The following is an 18,980-nucleotide window of genomic DNA, read 5'->3' as shown; positions in this document are numbered from 1 at the left end:
CAAGCCCAGCCCAGGTTACATGAGCTCTTGATAATCATAGAACAAAACAAAGGCAAAATTCACCCCATTTATTAAATATGTTGGTGGAGGCTGCGGTCAGACAAGGAATGGCAAAATGGGGGAAGTTGTTACAGGTTTTAGACGCTATCTGCTGACCTTCTTAGCAGTTGGGTGGTGTGAGATCTACTGATCTACGTAAAATATATTTCAAAGGTTTTTACCTCATAGGAAAAAAAAAGTCACAGGTGTGGGCAACAAACGGCTAGAAAGGGGAATAAAGACAGCACAGGATAATTCAGTTCTGAATCTGCAACATTTCAACTCTTTGCAATCACAAAGTTTGGATCAGTCCATCGATTTTTCAGAGTAGGTGTGACCTCTCTCTCTGGTAACTTCATTCACAAAATCCATTTCAAGAAGCTAATGCTCAGAAAGGGATGTTGAGAGAGCAGAGAGAGAGAGAGAGAGAGAGAGAGAGAGAGAGAGAGAGAGAGAGAGAGAGAGAGAGATACAGAGGTGGGGACACACAGCACAGAAGAGAGAGGACGTGACCTGACAGGTGGAGACACATCATGACTGCAGTAACAAAGGAACTGGGAGAAAATCAAACCAGGCTGAGGGCCACTGTGTGCAAATGTCCTGAGGATCCTCACCGCCCCTCGGTCCAGTGACCTTCTCTTATGTGGATGGATGCAGCAGCCCCACATGAGAAGCATCAATGTCGACCCCACAGAGAAGTAAAGATGTGGGCGATGAGTCACTCATTCCTCCCTCCTTTCTAGGGCTTCATTCCATTGCCAACCTTACCTGGTACTTGCTGCTGGCCTTGCCTCAGTGAGCAGAGACAAGTCACAGGTCTGGGCAGCAGGGACTGCAGTCTGCAGGCAATGGCCAAGGAGGGCCTTGTGGGTGAGGATATGGCACTGACACCTCCTTTTCCCCAGCTATTTATATCCAGTGGCTCCTTTGCCTCTCTGGCTTCATCTCCCACCTTTCTCCCTCGCCCATTCTATTACATGTGCATTAGCCTCACTGCTGCTCACCTCAGGGTCATTGTGCCTGCTGCGTCCTCTACCTACAGTGCTACCTCACCCCATCCAGGTACCCTCATGTCTCACCCCTTACCTCCTCCACAGTTTTGTTCCAATGCCACCTCTTCGGAGAAGCCTTCTCTAACCACCTATCCCAAATGGCTCCTGTATCTCTCCCTGTCCACCTTGCATTGCTGGGGACCTGGCAACACGCATCTACGTTTGATCCAGGATGCATTTGGTTATATCCCTGTCGATGGTCCACTCCCCTGCCTCCACAGCCTAAAGGCAGGTATCACACCGGCTTTGCTCACAGTAGACTCATGAATCTCTGAGCCTGGGAAATTGCTACATTTTCATGACACGAATAGTTAGGTAATGTCAGAGATGTCCCAGAGTCCACAATCTGCTCATTTTGACTCTTGGAGATGAGTATGACCTTCCCTGCAATATCCAGTGACCAGATGTGGCCCCCGAGGGCCAGTCAGAGCCAAGAAATTTAACATGGAACCTTCCTTAACTTCTCTCCATTCAGGCCCACCCAGCAGGGGTCAGGGGTGTCAGTTTTTCCAGCCATCTTTGGCCCCAAGGTGGAGAGAGGATACAGGACTAGGGTCCAGACCCCAGGGATTCCTGGAAGACTCATTTTTCCTTTGGCAAATACCCCCACTTCCTTCACAGGGCCTGTGCCTGCGTTTCTGAACCAGAAGGTGTTTACACAAAACATCCTGGGTTTGGCGACAAATTCACCCTCTATGAGGAATCCTTAATGACGCTTCCTCCATCCCCACACCAGGCAGCTGCAGAGAAAACTGTCTCAGTCTCTAGGAATTGAAGGAAGCCCAAAGCCAGACAAGACGGAGGTGTTTCTGGGCTTCGTGAGCCACAGTTTGTCAGTGTCCGTCAACAGTTGTGAGACAGAGACCAGCACCCTCCACCCTGGGGATCTGTGCCCTTGTCCCAGCCTCAGCCTGCAGCTGTATAACTAAACAGTCGTAATCCGGTCTCTACAAAAGTGGCCATGAAATTCAAGTGAGGCCAAGAATATGAATGGGCTAAGTTACCCAGAGTCAAAAAAGGAGACTAAAAAATGGATGTCAGAGTTGAGTCTTAGGGCTGGGGAGGTGGCTTAGTGAGTGAGGAGTGTTCACTTTACACTCAGAATGAGGATCTGAGTTTGAATCCCAAACACCTACAGAAAAATCCAGACATGGTTGTGTGGGCCTGTCACTTCAGCATTGGGGAGCAAACAGCCACAGGCAGATCCAGAGAGCCCCAAGTCTAGGCTGCCTAACCCAAAAGAGCTTCCGTTTCAACGAGAGGCTCTATTTCATGACAATAAGGTGGAGAATGTCAAAGGAAGACACCTGTCACCCTGCTCTGGCCTCTGCTTGTCTCTGCAGGGGCACAGAGTACCCTTATATGCATGCACCACACACATACACTCACACAAAAGAAAACAGATGAGATATAGCTCAGGTGTAGCGCTTGAGAGGCACTGGGGTAATTCCAGTTCCACACACGGAAAAACAAGAGGATGGGTGAGGTAGCCCGCCTCTAAGCCTCCAGCTTTGCAAATGTACAGTAAGAGATTGGGGGACCCCTCTGGTTCTGTCGGGCAGTCATCACCCTCCCACCCCCACCCCCCGGAAGTCCAGGATCCTAATTCACTCTTCAGATCTTACTGACACTTCATTGCTCACCCTGGACAGTTTCCAGCTCCTTCTGTGAATCTTGGCTTGCTACTGTGGACATTAGATTCAACAAACGCTGCAACCAGATGTAATTTAAAATGATTTCTGCTTCCTTTCTGTCTTCCGTGGTGGTGGGGGCGGGGGGGGGAGACAGGAAAGACAGAGACAGAGACAGAGAGACAGAGAGAGTCAGTGCGGGGAATTTCTATACCCATTATTTACAAACTGGAAGCTGAAAGTGTCGCGGGTTAAAATATGAGTCTCTTTGCCACACTCAGTTTCTTGGCGATGTTAAACTGGACTTTATGATCTCTGTGTCTCCAAAGCCATTATCGCTACCTCCCATAATGTGTAATTATTTTGCTGTCAGTGTTTGCTGTTTTCCAATGGAATGACGTTCCTAGAGCCGGGATGCTTCTTTTGCAGCCGCCTTCCCGACACCCAACCTGGTTTATGGTGGATGCCCAGGAACCCTTTGAAGGGAGGGGAAAGGGCAGTGCGTTGGGCTGCTCGATCAGAGCCTGCAGGGGGCGCATCTTCCCTGCTCCCAAAGCCTGACCCTCCCCTCTGGAGCCCAGCTGAGGCGCATGTTCTTTTCACTGCGCAGGCTTGCCGGAAGTCCCAGAACGGCGCGTGCGCGGAAGGAGCTGGGGTGAAGTAGTAGTGCGAGTGTCGGAAGAGGTCTGTGGCACCATGGTGTCCCCCGAGGCGGATCGAGTGCTGCGGTACCTGGTCGAAGTGGAGGAGCTGGCAGAGGCAGTGCTCTCAGACAAGCGGCAGGTGAGAGACGCGGCGGCCGCGAGCGCCCTACGCAAGTGCGCGGCGTCGCAGGGTGATCACCGGGCCTCCCGGCGTCACTGCTCCTAGCGGCCTGGTGCCTAGTGAGCGCCAGTCAGTTCTGTATTGGGCAGTTGCCTTCCTTTCACCCTGCCCCGTCATTGCTGGTCCCCCGGATCCCTGACACCACTTTCCAAACGCAGTCCCAGGCCCATCTTGAATCAGGTTGTTGAGACATGGGCAGGATGTGTCTGGGCAGTACACTGATGTGCGTGTGCGTGTGCGTGGGGGGCGGCGGCTTGGTTGAAGGCTTCGTAGACCCGAAAGGGGTGCTTGGCTCTGGTTCTGTGGTAAGTAGTCCCTAAAGGGAGTTCGTCCTGGGGATGTTATCATTGAATAGTGACTGATAGATTGATCGGTTGGTTTAGACTAAACTTTAGAGGATCTCATGTATCTCAGACTTCTCGAACTCACTGTGTCGCCTAAGACAGCCTTGAACAACCCGTGGTATGTCCTTGTCAGTGTCCTGAGTTCTGGGATTACAGGTGTGCATTTAGATTTTAAAAGTCTCTCTCTGGCTCCTTCCTAGAGTGCAGCGAGCCATTTAGCTGATCCAGATGATCTGGATTTAGACAAGATGGGAATGATGGGGTGAGACATATACTTGGTGGTCTTCAGAAGCTACCATAATGACCGTAATGACTCTTCGTGATCTATATTTGAAAAGGCTTGATGGTTCACTAGCTGCAGCCCCAGAAAGTCGCCTCTTGAGCAGTTAGTTGTCATAGTGGTACGGTGCAACAGCTGCTCCAGTCCAGTATGGTTGAATGTCTGGTGAGACTGTCAGAGTTACTTAACAAGAGCTTGTCAATAGTCACTGTCTAGAGGAGACACTCAACTAACTCCCTGGTGACCCCGGTATACTCTCAAGTTTGAGTGGATGATACAAAGTGGCTCAATCTGCAAACATTTTCCCACCACCTTCTGTGGAGGAGGAAAGCTCCATACAAACAGAGGAGCTGGAAACCAAGTGGGTAAAGAAGAACGTTCACACCTGAGTCGTCCATGTCAGGCAAGACATTGGAACTTCACCAGAAACGATACCTTGTTTCTTCAGATTGGGGCAGGAGGCAGCTGAGTTCCCATCTGCTCCTGTTTTCAGATTGTAGACCTGGACACCAAGAGGAATCAGAACCGAGAGGGCCTGAGGGCCCTACAGAAAGACCCGAGTGTCTCTGGTAAGTTGTGGCATCCTTACTGAAGCCCTGGAAGCTGGTTCAGGGACTTCATTATCCCTGGTAAAGACCAGCCAGGCAGGAGGCTGGGACTGTGTGACTCACCCTCATGGGGAACTAAGACAGCTTGTGGAGAAGAGCAAGCCAGTGTTGCAGGTCAGACATATGCTGTGACTCAGAATTTAGCTGCTCACTTCAGCGACAGGCCATTAGCTCATCACTCACTGACGGCAGATACAGAGAGTGCTCACGGCACATAAAAAGCAATAGTTCTGCCCTTATGTTCCACATGAGGAAAAGCAGCATAGACACATAACTGAAAATGGTGAGAGGCCATGGGTGGGTATTGAGGCCAGGTGGCTGTGGCTGGTGGTAGCAAGCAGAGGTCTGACATGAAGCAGTTCTGGAAAGGAGGGCAGCATCCAGGCCATAGTGAAGGCTGACATGTAGGGCTTCCACTGGCTTATCTCACCTGAGTGAAACCCAGAGCTGTCCTGCAGGACTCCCCATGACCCAGCCCCACACCCCTATTAGCCCTGACTCTCCTGCTCACTCACTGGTCCCTTGGTTGTTAGCCTGGCTCTGTTTTCCCACATGTCTGTAAGTGTAGTGTCCTCCCTTTCCTCAGTTCTGTGCCTGAATGTCACATCTACATAGAAGTCTCATACCAACTTTCAACACATCAGTCCTCTGACAATTCCCAGCTCTTTAAACAGCTTTTGTTGTTGTTGTTGGGTTTTTTGTCTGTCTGTTTAATTAACTGGTCCTTTTGCCACACTCTGGGCTCTTCCACCCTTCTCCCCCAACTTTTCCACCTTTTCAACCCCCAACACTAGATAAGAGAGAAAAAAGGATGAAGAAAAGAGATCCTTGAATAAAGTCAGGGGGGTTGGAAAGGGGGCACCTAGCGTTATTACACCCTCTCAAAAGCCCTCAGAATTCCAAACATCACACACTCGAAGAAACTATCTGCAGCTGGCAAAATCATGCCAGAGCATGAGGCAAACCACAGTCAGCTGCTGTGCTCAGTCTCTCTGAGCTCCCCATATCCCACACCTGGGATTATAAGGAAGACATAATTCTTACAGGATTTCTGTGTTTGTTTATTTGTTTGTTTTTAAAGAAACAAAAATGCCAAAACTGCCACTACAGGTTTCCATGCTAGTTCTTAAGCGGTGTGTGGAAAACAGCTTCGCTCACTCCCCATCTTTTGCTATGACGTGATTTCCACGAGAGCATGAACTGTCTTGTTCTGCTATGTTCTTAGCATCTGAACAGTGCCTGTCAGATGATAGGTGCTTCAAAAGGGAAAAACAAAACATGAAGAAATGTCTGTTTGCTGTTTCAGAAGACGTGATGGTTTGCTTTGGGAACATGTTCATCAAAATGCCTCACCTTAAGACGAAGGAAATGATCCAGAAAGGTAAGGTGTCCTGAAGAGGGGTCAAGGACATGGCTACCTTCCCCCCAGTCTGAATCATAATCCAGCACTGAGAACCAAAACTGTATTAGGCTGGGGAAAGGCAAAGGGCTTCTTCCATATGGGCCTTTGCTTTCTGTTTGAAAATAAGGCCACTCTCTGCCAGAATCTCATTGGTCAAGGCCATCCGTAGCTGTGAAGGGTCATGGATAAGTGAAGTTTTGCATGAGCCTGTGTGTCTGTGTGTTTGTGGCGTGTGTCTGCCTGTGTGTGTGTGTGTGTATTGCAATGAGTATGCAGAGGTCAGAATAGGGTGTCAGGTTCCCCCTTTAGCCCGTTCCACTTTACTTCCTCCCTCAAATTAAGTGAGGTCTCCCAACCTCTTTGGCTACCTTGGCTGGTCAGCAAGCTCTCTGCATCTGCCTGTCTCTGTCCCCTAGTGCAGGGATAATAGGTACACTGAGCATGTGTGACTTTTAACATCGGTACTGGAGATGCAGGCCTCACACTTGCAGAGCAAGCACTTACTGACTGAACCATCGCCCCAGTGCCCGAGTGAGCTTTTATTTTTCATGTCCCCTGCAGCTGAGACTGTGCTGAAAGTGAAGGTGTGACTGGGTACATAGCTAGAGGTAGAGCATTTTCCTAGCCTGTGTAAAGCCCTGGGTATAATTACTGCAAGAAAATGGAGTATAGAAAGAGCAAGATTGCCTCTATAGTCTGAGCAGCTTGTGTAAGCAAAGTACTGCTCAGGTCTCAAACCGTGAACAACTGGGATCTCCTCAGAGAAGCTCTGTAAAGAGAAGCCTGGGAAAAGACAGATACACTTGTTTCTCTTTTACATCCTCAAAAACACATGGATCAAAAGGACCAGTAAGGTTGCCTTTCCTGAAGACAGGATATGTTTATACTTTTGGGAACTGGAACAAACCTGCAGAAATTTCAGCTATTAAATTACGGTAGTGTGGCTAAAATGAAGGGTTGGGTTGGAAAGGTGGCTCATTGAGTACAGTGCTCTTCTGAGACCAGGGCTCAGTTCCAATCACCACATAGTAGGTCACAACTGGTGTGACTTCAATTCCAGGGGATCCAACACCTTTTTCTGACCTCTTGGCACCAGGCATGGCATAGTGCACAAACATATATGCAGGCAAAACACACAGACACATAATAATACATGTAAAGAATTATTTTAAAATTAAGGGTCAATGTGCTTGGGTAATGGGCAAAGACTGTACAGCTAAAAACTTAGGGGTCACTGCCTGAGTTCAGGATTCGGTGTTGTGTCCTGCTGACCCACAGATGTTGTCTAATCTCTTATCTATGAGGGTTCTAGTTTTCTCCCAAATCAATATAGACTGAACAAGTTCATAAACAGTTTCTTATTTATAATCAAGAAATCAATTACCAAAGCTGTGAGGCATGGCTAGTCAGGGCCTTTCTTCTTTAGGAAGTGGGAGCAGACAGGCAGCGGATAGCCAGTAGAATGTCCCTCATAGCATAGTTGGCTGATAAGCTTTGAAGGGTGCCTGTGTCTTTGTGCCAGCACTCCTCAGTGAAGTCTATGCTGATGCTAGGCTGGTCCTTGTATCCACCATGGCCGACTAGGTTATGCTGGAGCAGCAGGCTCTCCCATTGGCTACTTGGGCCACATTTTCACAGGTCCTTGATGGAACTTGGGTTTGTAAAGTTTCTCAGCCATCCAGCAGCCAGCCACCCAGCATTCTTTGAATAACTGAGTGGCAGGCCTTGTTCTGGGCCAGCTCAGGGACTTGGGCAGGTAGTGTCACTCCTAGAGTTTAGCCCTGCCTCTGCTGGTCTCTCAGGTCACCTTTTCCTTCCTGTGCGCTACAAGCCTTGGCTCTTAAGGGCATTAGGTGGAAACTTGGGTCCCTCTATGTAACAAAACTCTGTCCTGTCTGCCTGTCGAATTTTTTACAGATCAGGAGCACCTGGATAAAGAAATAGAAAGGCTGCGGAGCCAACTGAAAGTGAAAGTTAACCGCCTCCTAGAAGCCCAAGGTATTGGCCTGGTGGGGCTGGAAGGTGGGAGAGGAGGAAGCTATTGAGAGAATATTAGAGAGCTGGAGTAGAAAAGCACTCAGCTGGGCAGTGGGAAGTGAACAGCATTGTCTGTAGCTGCTCAGAGATAGCACTTGAGGCCTGTGAAGCTTCTTCTTGTCACAGCTCCTTTCCCAGGCACTTAGAGCTGCCTGGGATGATCTTGCATGTTACTAGGGTAGCAAGGACAGGAGGAACTCAGAAGACTTTAGTCAGAGGTCAGCGCTTATGAGTAAACCAGCACATCGGATCCCAGGTCTGATTGGAACCTGGAGTCTGGGCAGCAGTCGGGACCATGCAGGTTCTTAGCCCAGGAGCAGCGTTGATCTGCATCAGCCTGTGCAGTGCAGAATCTGAGGCCCAGCCCTGCACCTCTCAGGCTGAGCTGGCAGTGTAAATGCAGTGTTAGCCTCTTTCCTGGGCCTGGCTCCAGAGCCAGCAGTAGGTTGGGCAGCAGGGAACCTGATTTGATCGTGACTTTCTACTTCTTGCAGGAAAACCGGAGCTAAAGGGTTTTAACCTGAACCCCCTCAACCAGGATGAGCTTAAAGCCCTCCAGGTCATCTTGAAAGGATGAGACTCACAGCAGGATGGGGACCTGTGACTAGGACCCTCCCCAGCCTTGAGACCTGCAAGGACAGGATTGTCTGGTCAAGGGGACAGGCATAAGGAATGTGGCTTCTGTACAAAATCCTTTTCTGTGGTGCTTGGCTGCTTTGTGACAAGAGAGAACCCTTAGTCTGTTCTGTGGGCTTGGCCTGGCCACCAGAGCTTAGACACAAGCTCTATTGACAACCCTGGCAGCTGTCAGCAGGTGTGTGGGTGTGTGAGAATGTCTGCAGCCGACACTTCTCAACAGTAGCCTGCTGTTCACATGGGCCTGGCTAGGGATGGAGGAGAGGGCGGACGGGGAGCTCCATTCCAGGTTTCTGCACAGTGAGGCATTTCAGGCAGTTTGTGTAGCAACTGGAATAAAGCAGGAGATTGACAGTTCACTTCTGTGTGAAGCAGACCTAGTACTCCTCACCAGCTGCAGGGTAGACACATTCATTTCCCCACTGCTCCAGTTCTGCCCTCCCCGACCCCCCAAATCCCCCAACCCCCACTGGCTTTCTGCAGTAGGTGCTGCCAGTCATCCTGTGATTGCTCCTGAGGTAGGAGTTCTGGCCCGGGGCCGCCAAGCAGTGCCCTTCCTGATGTGACTCGACGTGGAATATCCTCCTGACCTCTGAGAGCAGGGCCTGGCTGGCTAGCTGGCTTGAGATTACAGTGTGCGTGGTATGAGAGCAAAGCTGGCCTCTGTTCCCTGCAGCTCGATAAAAGCTGAACAAACCACAGCTCTGAGTTGTCACCTCATTCTGTCCTTCACCAAGGGTCCCGCCCTTCTAGAGTGCTACCTAAGAAATGGTGGCTCTTGCCTTAAAGTGTGTAACATCAGGAATAGACAGACCACTATCTGCTACCCTCACCACATTTGGCCCATAGTTACACCAGAAAGGAGCTGGTGTAACTATCAAGTTTCTTGAAAGAAGGGGGTGGAGAGGTGGCCCTGGGGTTAAGAGCATTTGCCATTTTCAGAGGACTAAGTTAAGTTCCCAGTCCTACATACTAGCTTGTAACCATCCATAACTCCAGTTCTAGGGAATTGACACCTTCTATTCTCCACAGGCATACACAGTACATGTACACACATGTGCATACATGCAGAATGCCCATACAAATCTTTAAAAATGAACTAGTCAGGTATGGTGGTGTACACCATTAATCCCAGCACTTGGGAGACAGAAGTAGGTGGAAATTTCTATTTCCAATTGTCATGCACACTGCCCGAGTTCAAGGCTAGACTGGTCTACGGAGGAAGTTACAGGACAGACCCTGTCCCAAAAAACAGATAAGGAACTAGAAATTAGAAATCAGCCAAATATTTTGAATATTGCTGATACCTTCAAGGAATATTTAAAAATGTTGATCAAGATAGACACCTTATGTCAGGCAAATTTGGTCCGTGCCCTGAAGGTTTGTTTTCTTGGGTTTTATAGGCACTCCCCTGGTAGACCCAGACCAGGCCACATGTCTGCACTGGGCTCTAGTTATAAGACCACAGCGTCAGAGGAAGGAGGCAGGGTGGCTCAGGCTGAACCCTGAGGTGGAACCAGAGCAAGGGCCGAGCAACGCTTGACCACTGACTGTTGGTAGATGCTGTGTGGTCCCCGAAGGACAGGCCGCAGGGTGGAGGGGAGGTAATACTGTTACCCAACCCTTCATAAGCTTTGACCTTCCAAACCATATGAGTAAAATGCAAGCCCAACAGAATTCACTTTGACGGCAGCTGCCTGGCACATAATTTCCCCAATGGAACAGTGCTTCTGCCTGCCAGGGTGCTAGGCCAAGAGCACAGCAGTTCTGTATTCTTGAAGCAAGAACCTCAAGTCTATACTTGGGGGTTGTGGGTTTGGGAAACCCCTGGTCTCTAGGAGCAGATACAGAGTGTCTTACCTACCAGTCCCACCACTGGCCAGTTGGTTTGCTGCTTGATTTGCTGGTGATTCTTTCCCAGACTTTCCTTTGGGCTTACTTATGTAGTCAGGTTTGCACTTATGGGCAAAGACTGCCCAGAAAGTAATAGAGCTGCTTGGGCCCCTGGAGACCTCTTCTCCATGGAGTAAGGTGCCTTCCAGCCCAAGCTACCTGCTAGACCAGGAGGACAGGCCTCTGATTCCCTGTGTGTCTTGCCTGTCAACTGGAGCCTTCCTTTCTGATTTTAACCTCAAAGCCCCAAATGAGAGGCCCGTTTTCCAAGGGACCCTGGCTAAGCAGCGCTGCCCTCTCAGTTCTCTTTCGCCTGAGATACAGGAGGCCCTATCTTCACATAGCAGTCTTCACATAGCAGAGGACGGTACATTTGGGGCTTGGCACCATCTCAGACCTCCAGTGAGCAATCTGAAATTGTTTACTTTGCAAGTATTGTTTAAAGACAAGTTTCTTAGCCCAGAAGACCCATGACTAAAGAAACATCAAAATGTCAGCAGCATCCCGAGCCTGGCCCAGCGCTAAGTGGCTCTAAGCCTGTTCTTTATTAGACATGCTCTCTGAATGGTGGAACTTGCTGCTTGGCTTCTTTGGGCCAAGGATGAGCCCATCCAGTTCGAAAGATTGGCTGTTCCTGGTTCAAAGATGCACAGGGCTGGAGGGGGGTGAGGGGTGTCCAGGGTCCGTTTGGTCCAATTAGCAAGCTGAGGCTGCCTCTCCAGTAAAACAGCTGCCATGCTGGAGGAAGGTGAAGACTGGTGCACTGTGCTGGGATCCCGCTGCTAGAGGCCAGGGCGGCACCTGCCAGGGCCTCATTTCTTCCGGCTGGGGGTCAGCTAGAGGCTTTCTTCTGCACTTGAAGGGATCGGAACAGCTGCCTCAACTGCTCCTTCCGATCGTTGATGCAGCCTAGAAAGAATGAGGTGTTGGTTGCGGTGGCCTCTTACCCACGAGCTACACGTGGGCCGCAGGAATAGTGTGGCCATGGGTGGCCCATTCCTGTACTAGGCTTGCCCTCAGCTCACCTGAGTATCAGCTTTCTCAGGTTGGCACCGCCTGCCTTACAGAGTGAGTTCAGAGGTCAGCAAATGCCTAGGCTAACTGGGAGTTTACCTGCTGTCTCAGGCACTGGCCCCAGATGAGCTTGTCGAGCCCTTCAGGAGTTCTGTAGCCAGCAAACTCAGGTTGCCATTTACCCTGAGTTGCACGAGCAGCAGAACCGAGAGTTGACCTTAGGTGTGGAGCCAGAGTCACACACAGCGTCCCAAAGTGTTTCCAGGGAACCTGCTGTTTCTCCAGACCACATTGCCCTTGGCTGTGCTCAGTGAAAACACAAAAGCCAGCAGTGCCCGATGCCTAGTAAGTGCTAACTTACATCTCTTACCCAGCACATTCGGAAGTGTCTCCATGCCAGACGGCTGCCTCTGCCTGCACATTCACCAGGCAATCTGCTTGGTCTCAGAGCTGCTTCTTAAGGCAACACCAGTTTTTAATCTTAGCCAGGCACATTTATGACACTCATGAGTGCTACTGGAATGAGCTGACACTCCATGGCCACGAGGATTGACCTGGAGATTCCTGATTGCTTCTTAGTAACCCCCATTCTACCCTTGTCTCCAAGGCTGCCCAGCTGTCAAGGCCTCTGCACTCCGGCCCATGCGTCCCAAAGTGATCCCAGGGAACCTACTTTAATGTTTTGGCTTGCTCCTCATGCCAAATCTTCAGGTCCGGCGCAAACCCTTTCTTGGAGTTCCAGATTCATCACTGGAATTTCTGCTAACCTTTCACCCAGTGACCCTGAACACATTCCTAGCTTGTCTTCAATCATCAACGTTCTTCCTCTCCCTGCTCACAAAACAGCTCCTCCCACTTACCACCAAACACAAAACCAGAAAACATGAAAGTGATTCTAGAGATTTCTACAGAAGTGGTCCTCTCTCTGCCGATCTGAGTGACTGCAAACCAGCCAGATCTTCATCCCCATAGACATCTACACTTTTCAAAGTTCGGTGTCTGCTGTTGGAGCAACCATCTTGCAACCACAAGACAACCAGAGCATTCAGCAGACCTGAGTGCGGCAAGAAGTCCAGGAAAGGGTCACCCAGGCATCTCAAACCCATTGTGTCAGTGCCCTAGGACATACCTAAGGGGTGCTGCCTGAGACACCCTCCGCCCCTAGAGTCTTGTAAATACCAGGCAAGCACTCTAACTTTGAGGCAGGGTTTCACTAAGGACCTTGAACCCACTCTGTAGTGCAGGCAGACCATGAATTTGTGATTCTTCTCCCTCAGCCTCCCGAGTGCCTGGGTTTACAAGTCTGTGGTCCTCGGGCTGGCTAGGTCAGCCTGTTCTACTGAAGTATTAGGGTTTCTTGTGTGCAGCCAAGCCTAGTTCTAACTCGCACTAAACTCTTTAAAAGATATCAAGTCTCTCGTAAAAGAAACAGGATTTTAGTACCCAGGAGGCAGAAGCAGGTGGATCTCTGTAAGTTCAAAGCCAGGCTGATCTACGTAATAAGTTCTAGGCCATCCAGAGCTACACAGTGAGATCCTGTGGCCAAGAAAAATTTTAAAAGGAGCCAAAACTAAAAACAACTAATGAGAAACTTAGGAAAATGTTTACTGTACATTTGATGGGTCAGGATGGGACAGGGGCAATGTCTTTAGCAATTAATATTGTGTCTTTACAAATGTGGGGGGAGGCTATAGGCAACCCAGAGAAAACCAGGTACAGGCTAGGCATAGCAGCACACACTTTTAATCCCAGCACTATGGAGGCAGAAATAGGTGGATTTGAGGCCAGCCTGGAGATGCCTAGAGAGGCTTTGTCTCAAGAAAAAGAAGAAGAAAAGGGGGGGAGGAGGAGGAGAAGAAGAAGAAGGGAAGGAAGGAAGGAAAGAAGGAAGGAAGGAAGGAAGGGAGGGAGGGAGGGAGGGAGGAAGGAAGGAAGGAAGGAAGGAAGACAGGTAAAGAGGAGAGGCCAGGAATGGTGGCATATGCTTACAATCCCAACACTTTGTAGGCTGAGGGCAGGAGGATTAAAAAGGACTTCAAGCCCAGGCTTAGCTCCACAGTGAATTGAAGCTAGCTCAGGCTGCGTGTGGCTCAGTTGGTGAAGTGTTTGCCTAACACGCATGAGGTGCTGGGTTCAAGTCCTAATAGCATGAAAACCTGGACATTAGCACACATCTGTGGTCCTGGTGCTCAGGAAGTAGAAACAGGAAGATCAGAAATTCAAGACTACACAGTGAGTTAAACGACAGCCTAGGCTACAGAAAAACCTGTCTAAACCTCACCACCAAACGAACAAAAAGTAAATTCCCTGTAAGAGCTAGGTGCATGTTCCTTCATAAAAGTGATCTAGTATTAAAAAGAGAAATTAGGCAAAAGGGAGGACAGCTTACAAAAGAGGAAATACAAATTAAAAACTGAAGCCTCTTCAGTAACAATGGAATTAAAATAATAATGAATTCACCAAGGGGCTTGGACCTCTTTCTACTAAGTCTGTCCCTTCAGCTCAGTGACTTTACTTCCAGGGAACTAGAAGAAGAAAACAGCCAGTGTCCGTGGGTTTCACAGGAGAGAACATTCACCACAGGGTGGTTTAGAAAAGTAAAAAAATGAAATCACACCAAATGCCCAACGGTAAGAGATCGGCTTGCTGAATGCTGGCACACACGTGGGCTGAAATGCTCTGCAGCCATGCCGTAACTGCTTTGTAACTCTTCTAAGGAGAGGAGACTAGAGGCCAGAATTCAGGGGTTAGGGTTCAGGCTAGCCCATCTCTATGACAACAGCCTTCTGTGGTCTGTACAGCCTTTGGAGACAATTTCCTCATTCTCAGGGTAATCACAGAAGCTACCACATGATGTAATGCACGTAAACCGCCCTGGCTAACACCTGCTTCCCATAGGAGGCCCTTTGTAATCCTGAATGGAGAGAAGCCACACAGAAAGTGGGACTCCAAACGCCAGCCTGGTGCCAGATTTACAAAAATATGAATATATGCATTTTTTAAAACTGGAAGGAAACACCAGATTGTTAATGATGGTTATGTCTGGATGTGTTTTAAATTTTCCTTCTTTAGTTTTCAAATAGTCTACAATGAGTGTGAATTTCTATAATCGGGAATTTTTTTCACATTTCACATACTACCTTGCAGAGTCCCACGGTCTTTAACTTTTCTAATGATAATTTGTTCTCCACATGAGTCTTGAAATCCCCCTCCGGACAACTCAGAAATTTCTCACTATAGTGGGCAGGGTCCTACCAGGAGCATCCAACCGTTTGACATTGTGACCAGACATTGCCATCTACAAAGTTCACACTTGAGAACCGAGCAAACATTTACACACACACACACACACACACACACACACACACACACACACGCACACACACACACTTGAACAAAAATCTCACAAATGTTTTAATTGAGTATATGATTTTGTGTTGGGCCACATTCATTGCCACCCTTAGCTGCATTCAGTCCCCAGGCTGCAGGTTGGACATGACACCTGGATGGAGAACAGAGAGGTCAAGTTGCTCGCCCCAGTCACACAGCTGGTATGCTGCTGACTGGATTTATATGATCTCACTGCTATGCCAAGCAGTCCCAGTCCCCCTCCACTTCCTATGATGTTTCTCTCCTACTCACTTCCTGTCCGGCTCAGCGTACCTAAGTGAGTGTTGGTTACAAAGTTTCCCATCCCCGATAGGTCACAAGGCCCCTCCTCTCTGCTGACAGGGCCATCATTCCACATGAGGTCAAAGCCCCCGACTCTCTTTTCCTTTCCTGTGAGCCTGGAGATGCAAAGGGCAAAAGAACATGGAGTTGGTGAGGTTCGAAGACAGGGCCTGTCCACTAAAACCAAATGCCAGATCTGCAATGGGGTCACATTCACTTCCTCCTACTCAGGAGGCCCCACTCATCCTGTTAGTAATGTGCTCCCAATTTGTCCTTTGTGGTTTAAAATCTGCCCCTTCCCCTCAGGGATTCACCCACTCCTGTCTGCTTTCCAGGACTTGGTGTTAGAGGTAAGTAGCCTCTTAGCGAATGCTGTGAGCCAGGTACCTAACAGGACATTGTCTCAGAGTTTCTCCAACAGCCCCAGGGGAGTTAGGATGCTCTGAGGAAACAGAAACAAACCTCAGAGAGGGAAGTGATCGTAAGGAAACTTTGAGTACATCCAGCTACACTGAGTTCTTGGGCCCATGAACATTTCAGTTTCTCCATCTATGAACTACGAATCTCAAGGTTCTGAGTCCTCTCTCCTTGACAGGAGCCTGCCTGCCCGCCACATGTGGGATACAGACAGAACCCTACCTGGCCTCCATGTCCACCACATGCAGGGTATCTTCCAGCAGACAGGTCTTGAGTTCATAGTCTTCCTGGCTGCTGGCTGTCAGTGAAGGAGATGCATTGACTTCTAGGAGCCACCTGGAGAGGGCACGAGAGAACTTGGGGAGGGCTGTCAGAGGTCCTGTTTACCTTCTGCCGAAAGGTTTCACAATACAGTGCGAACCCAAGTGTCTCACAGCTTAGAAAAACATCCAAAAGATGTGCACACACACCCAGGTGAGGATGGGAAATGAACCCACCAGGATGCAAGGGCTCAGCGCAGCTCTGAGTTCTGTATTTGGATGATGATACCCAGCAAAGTGATGCAGGAAATCCTACAGCACCCCATGTCTGGGAGTGTTAAAGGCAGTAGAGAAAGAGCTGGAATAAAGTTACCCCATGTGGGTGGAACGATACCTCTGGATGCTGTAAGATCCGTGAGCAAAGCTGTAGTACTGAGGTGGGTTACCTCCCTGAGTGGTTGCCCAGGCTACTACACAGCTATTGTTGTGTCCCAGGACCGGATGATAAGACCCTGTTGCCGGGGTCACTGCACTCTGGTTGCAGAAGCCAGACTGGGCCTGGATGCTCCCTCCTTGAAGGCTAGCACTTGTGGGGCTGAAGGCGCTGTGTGGGCTGCTGGAGGGAGTTAACCGTTTGCTCACCTGTAGGTGCAAAACACTAGGGGCATCAGCACACTGCATAAGGTGTGCCCAGGGCACAACAGTGGCCCCATGGGCCAAAGCTACTTTCCAATCAGATCCAAGGCCTGCTCCACAGGAGGGAACCTTTTTTGATACTGCCAGTCAGGACAAACCCCACAGCTGGAAGGGCACAAGCCCATTGCTGCTGTTTTGCTAACTGGACATGAGGCCTGTAAAAAACACCTTCTAAATCTAGCCGCTCACCCACCCCATCTTTGCTGTGTTGGCGCCGGCCTGGGGGAAGCCTCTTTCTGCAAATGGCTGCAGTTACTGTGGAGACTCATGGGTGCTAAGGAATAGCAAGGATTACAATAGCACTGCTTAGCCCAATGGGGGTGGGGGAGGGGTGGGGAAGAGGCTGGAAGGGGGGAGGTGGGAGAGAGAGCATGTGCATAATCAGGTCTCTCCTTCACTCCCTCTGAGGCTCAGGAAGCACTGTAGAAAGGTAGGCAGAAAACAAGAGTCAGAGTAACTGGAGTGCTGTTGAGAAATGCTGTCCCCCAGCGGGCCGCAGCTATCTCTGTTTCCAAGTCAGAGTGGCTGTGACTTCCTACAGGAGACCCTCACAAGACTGGGCCCATTCAGAGTCCTCGTGCACAGCGACAAGGGTTGGCATGGTCTCCTCCTGAGATGGGAGATCTGTCTGTTACCTGCTGCCTGTGAGTTCCCATTCTCTTGAAACTGCTTAGCCATGCTCCCAAGAGCAAAGTAACCCCACTTAAACCCATCGGTCCCCCCAGTTAGACTTGGGGAGACTCTCTCTCTCTCTCTCTCTCTCTCTCTTTCTCTCTCTCTGGTTTATCATGGTCTCTATCTGTGAATAGAAATAGACTCCTCAAAAAGGTCTTGCAACATTGTTTCAGTTACAATTGGTAGAGATCCCTTTAGAAGAGGCCTGCACCAATTAGATCTCATTTATCCTTTTTTTTTCTTTTCTTTTTTTCGGAGCTGGGGACCAAACCCAGGGCCTAGCAAGCGCTCTACCACTGAGCTAAATCCCCAACCCCCTCGATTATCCTTTTAACAATCCCTTAAAGACAGACACCCTGATCAAACCCAATTTACAGACTGGCAAACTGAGACACAGAAAAAGGAAGCATGTTTGAACTTACACAAATAGGAAACAGCAGAACTGGAATTCAAGCCATGGTGGTCTGCCCTGGGATGTGTAGCCCACCATGGCCCCCATCCCACCCTGGCTCTCTGGGCCACTTACGGCTTGAGGTCCTGGTCAATGAGGATGTCATAGCCGTACAGCTCAAAGCAGTGCTTATCACTGATGATCACCTTCTGCACACTCTGCAGGCTCTTGATGAAGATGTTGTCCATGTCACTGAAGAGTGTCTCCACCGCCTTGGGACCATGCTTGGAGGCCAGGTACTGCCTGAATCGCTGAAGAGTCCACTTGCAGCCCTGAGGCCCGGGCAGTTAGGTTGGGAAGAGGGGCCCAGTTCACTGGAGCCCACCTGATGGTTCTTGAACAAACCCACGCACTGGGTCCCTCAAGCCTGGTGGGAGGGCTCCACCTGAGCCCTGGGATTAGGAAGTTTGGGTAAGCCCTTCGCTCTGGGGTGAATATCTACATAGCTAAGAAGACAGACAGGCTATGTCTCTGGCCCATACAGGCGGCTTCTCCTGGTGGCCTGCACTGGTAGCCTCTTAGGGTGGAAAGGAACAGTAAGTTTCTGTTCCTAGGATGATGTGAGATGAACCAGGGGAGGGAGGAGATAAGAGTGAGGACTCATCCGTGCTCCCTGGCTCGGCCCTTAACTCTGAGAAGTCTGAGAACTCTATAGTTGTACTGACTTTCAGGCTCTCATGGTGACTGATGATAAATCAGTAGGTAGGTATGACAGACAGACAGACAGACAGACAGACAGACAGACAGACAGATAGATAGAGATTTACAGGTAGATTGATGATTGGTAGGCAGAATATCTGTTTAATATACCAGCTGATAGATTGGTTGATCAGTAAGAGACACCTAGGATATAAAGATAGATCACATCCTGTTTACGAGGTACATTAATTTGATTGTCAAATATTGAGGTTCATGCCAAGTGGCTCCCCACTGTAGCTTTGCCTTAGCTCTGCAGATGGGTGACCCCTTCCTCTCTGGTAAGTGATGGTCTATCTTGGGTTCCATGTTGCTTTGCTTGTCCCTCCCCACTTGGCCCAGGAGGAGGGCA

At 49.5% G+C, this 18,980-nt stretch overlaps 2 protein-coding genes across 12 annotated transcripts in view; one reads left to right on the top strand and one right to left on the bottom strand.

Annotated features, from left to right (window-relative positions):
- Positions 1–3,385: 3,385 nt before the first annotated feature.
- Pdrg1 (p53 and DNA damage regulated 1) lies at positions 3,386–9,555 on the top strand. The gene is made up of 5 exons (NM_001014762.1): positions 3,386–3,505; positions 4,665–4,740; positions 6,086–6,160; positions 8,099–8,179; positions 8,713–9,555. The coding sequence occupies exons 1-5, from the start codon at positions 3,419–3,421 to the stop codon at positions 8,793–8,795; spliced, it is 402 nt and encodes a 133-aa protein (NP_001014762.1). The 5' UTR covers positions 3,386–3,418; the 3' UTR covers positions 8,796–9,555.
- Positions 9,556–11,240: 1,685 nt separating this feature from the next.
- Ttll9 (tubulin tyrosine ligase like 9) overlaps positions 11,241–18,980 on the bottom strand; it is a 59,416-nt gene continuing 51,676 nt past the window's right edge. For 7 of the 11 annotated variants that reach the window (XM_063283827.1, XM_063283833.1, XM_063283830.1 and 4 more), the window contains 4 exons: positions 18,008–18,204; positions 16,073–16,186; positions 15,425–15,549; positions 11,241–11,656 (listed from right to left, as the gene is read on the bottom strand). In XM_063283827.1, the coding sequence (XP_063139897.1) occupies positions 11,580–11,656; positions 15,425–15,549; positions 16,073–16,186; positions 18,008–18,204 (513 nt within the window). In that variant the 3' untranslated portion in view covers positions 11,241–11,579. Of the gene's footprint in view, positions 11,657–15,157; positions 15,264–15,424; positions 15,550–16,072; positions 16,753–18,007; positions 18,325–18,980 lie in introns of those variants that run through there. The other 4 variants (NM_001014051.1, XM_063283828.1, XR_010064633.1 and 1 more) reach the window with 4 other exon arrangements.

Source organism: Rattus norvegicus, chromosome 3 (assembly GCF_036323735.1).
Source record: "Rattus norvegicus strain BN/NHsdMcwi chromosome 3, GRCr8, whole genome shotgun sequence".
Classification (NCBI taxonomy): Eukaryota; Metazoa; Chordata; class Mammalia; order Rodentia; family Muridae; genus Rattus; species Rattus norvegicus.
Note: the sequence above shows the minus strand (reverse complement) of the source record. Positions and strands in the feature narration are given on the sequence as shown.

Bases quoted from the DNA above. Each gene is read 5' to 3' on its own strand.
- Pdrg1 (NM_001014762.1), top strand. From the start codon at position 3,419: ATGGTGTCCCCCGAGGCGGATCGAGTGCTGCGGTACCTGGTCGAAGTG. The intron at 3,506-4,664 runs GTGAGAGACGCG...TCCTGTTTTCAG, and splicing joins TGCTCTCAGACAAGCGGCAG to ATTGTAGACCTGGACACCAA. The intron at 8,180-8,712 runs GTATTGGCCTGG...TACTTCTTGCAG, and splicing joins CCGCCTCCTAGAAGCCCAAG to GAAAACCGGAGCTAAAGGGT.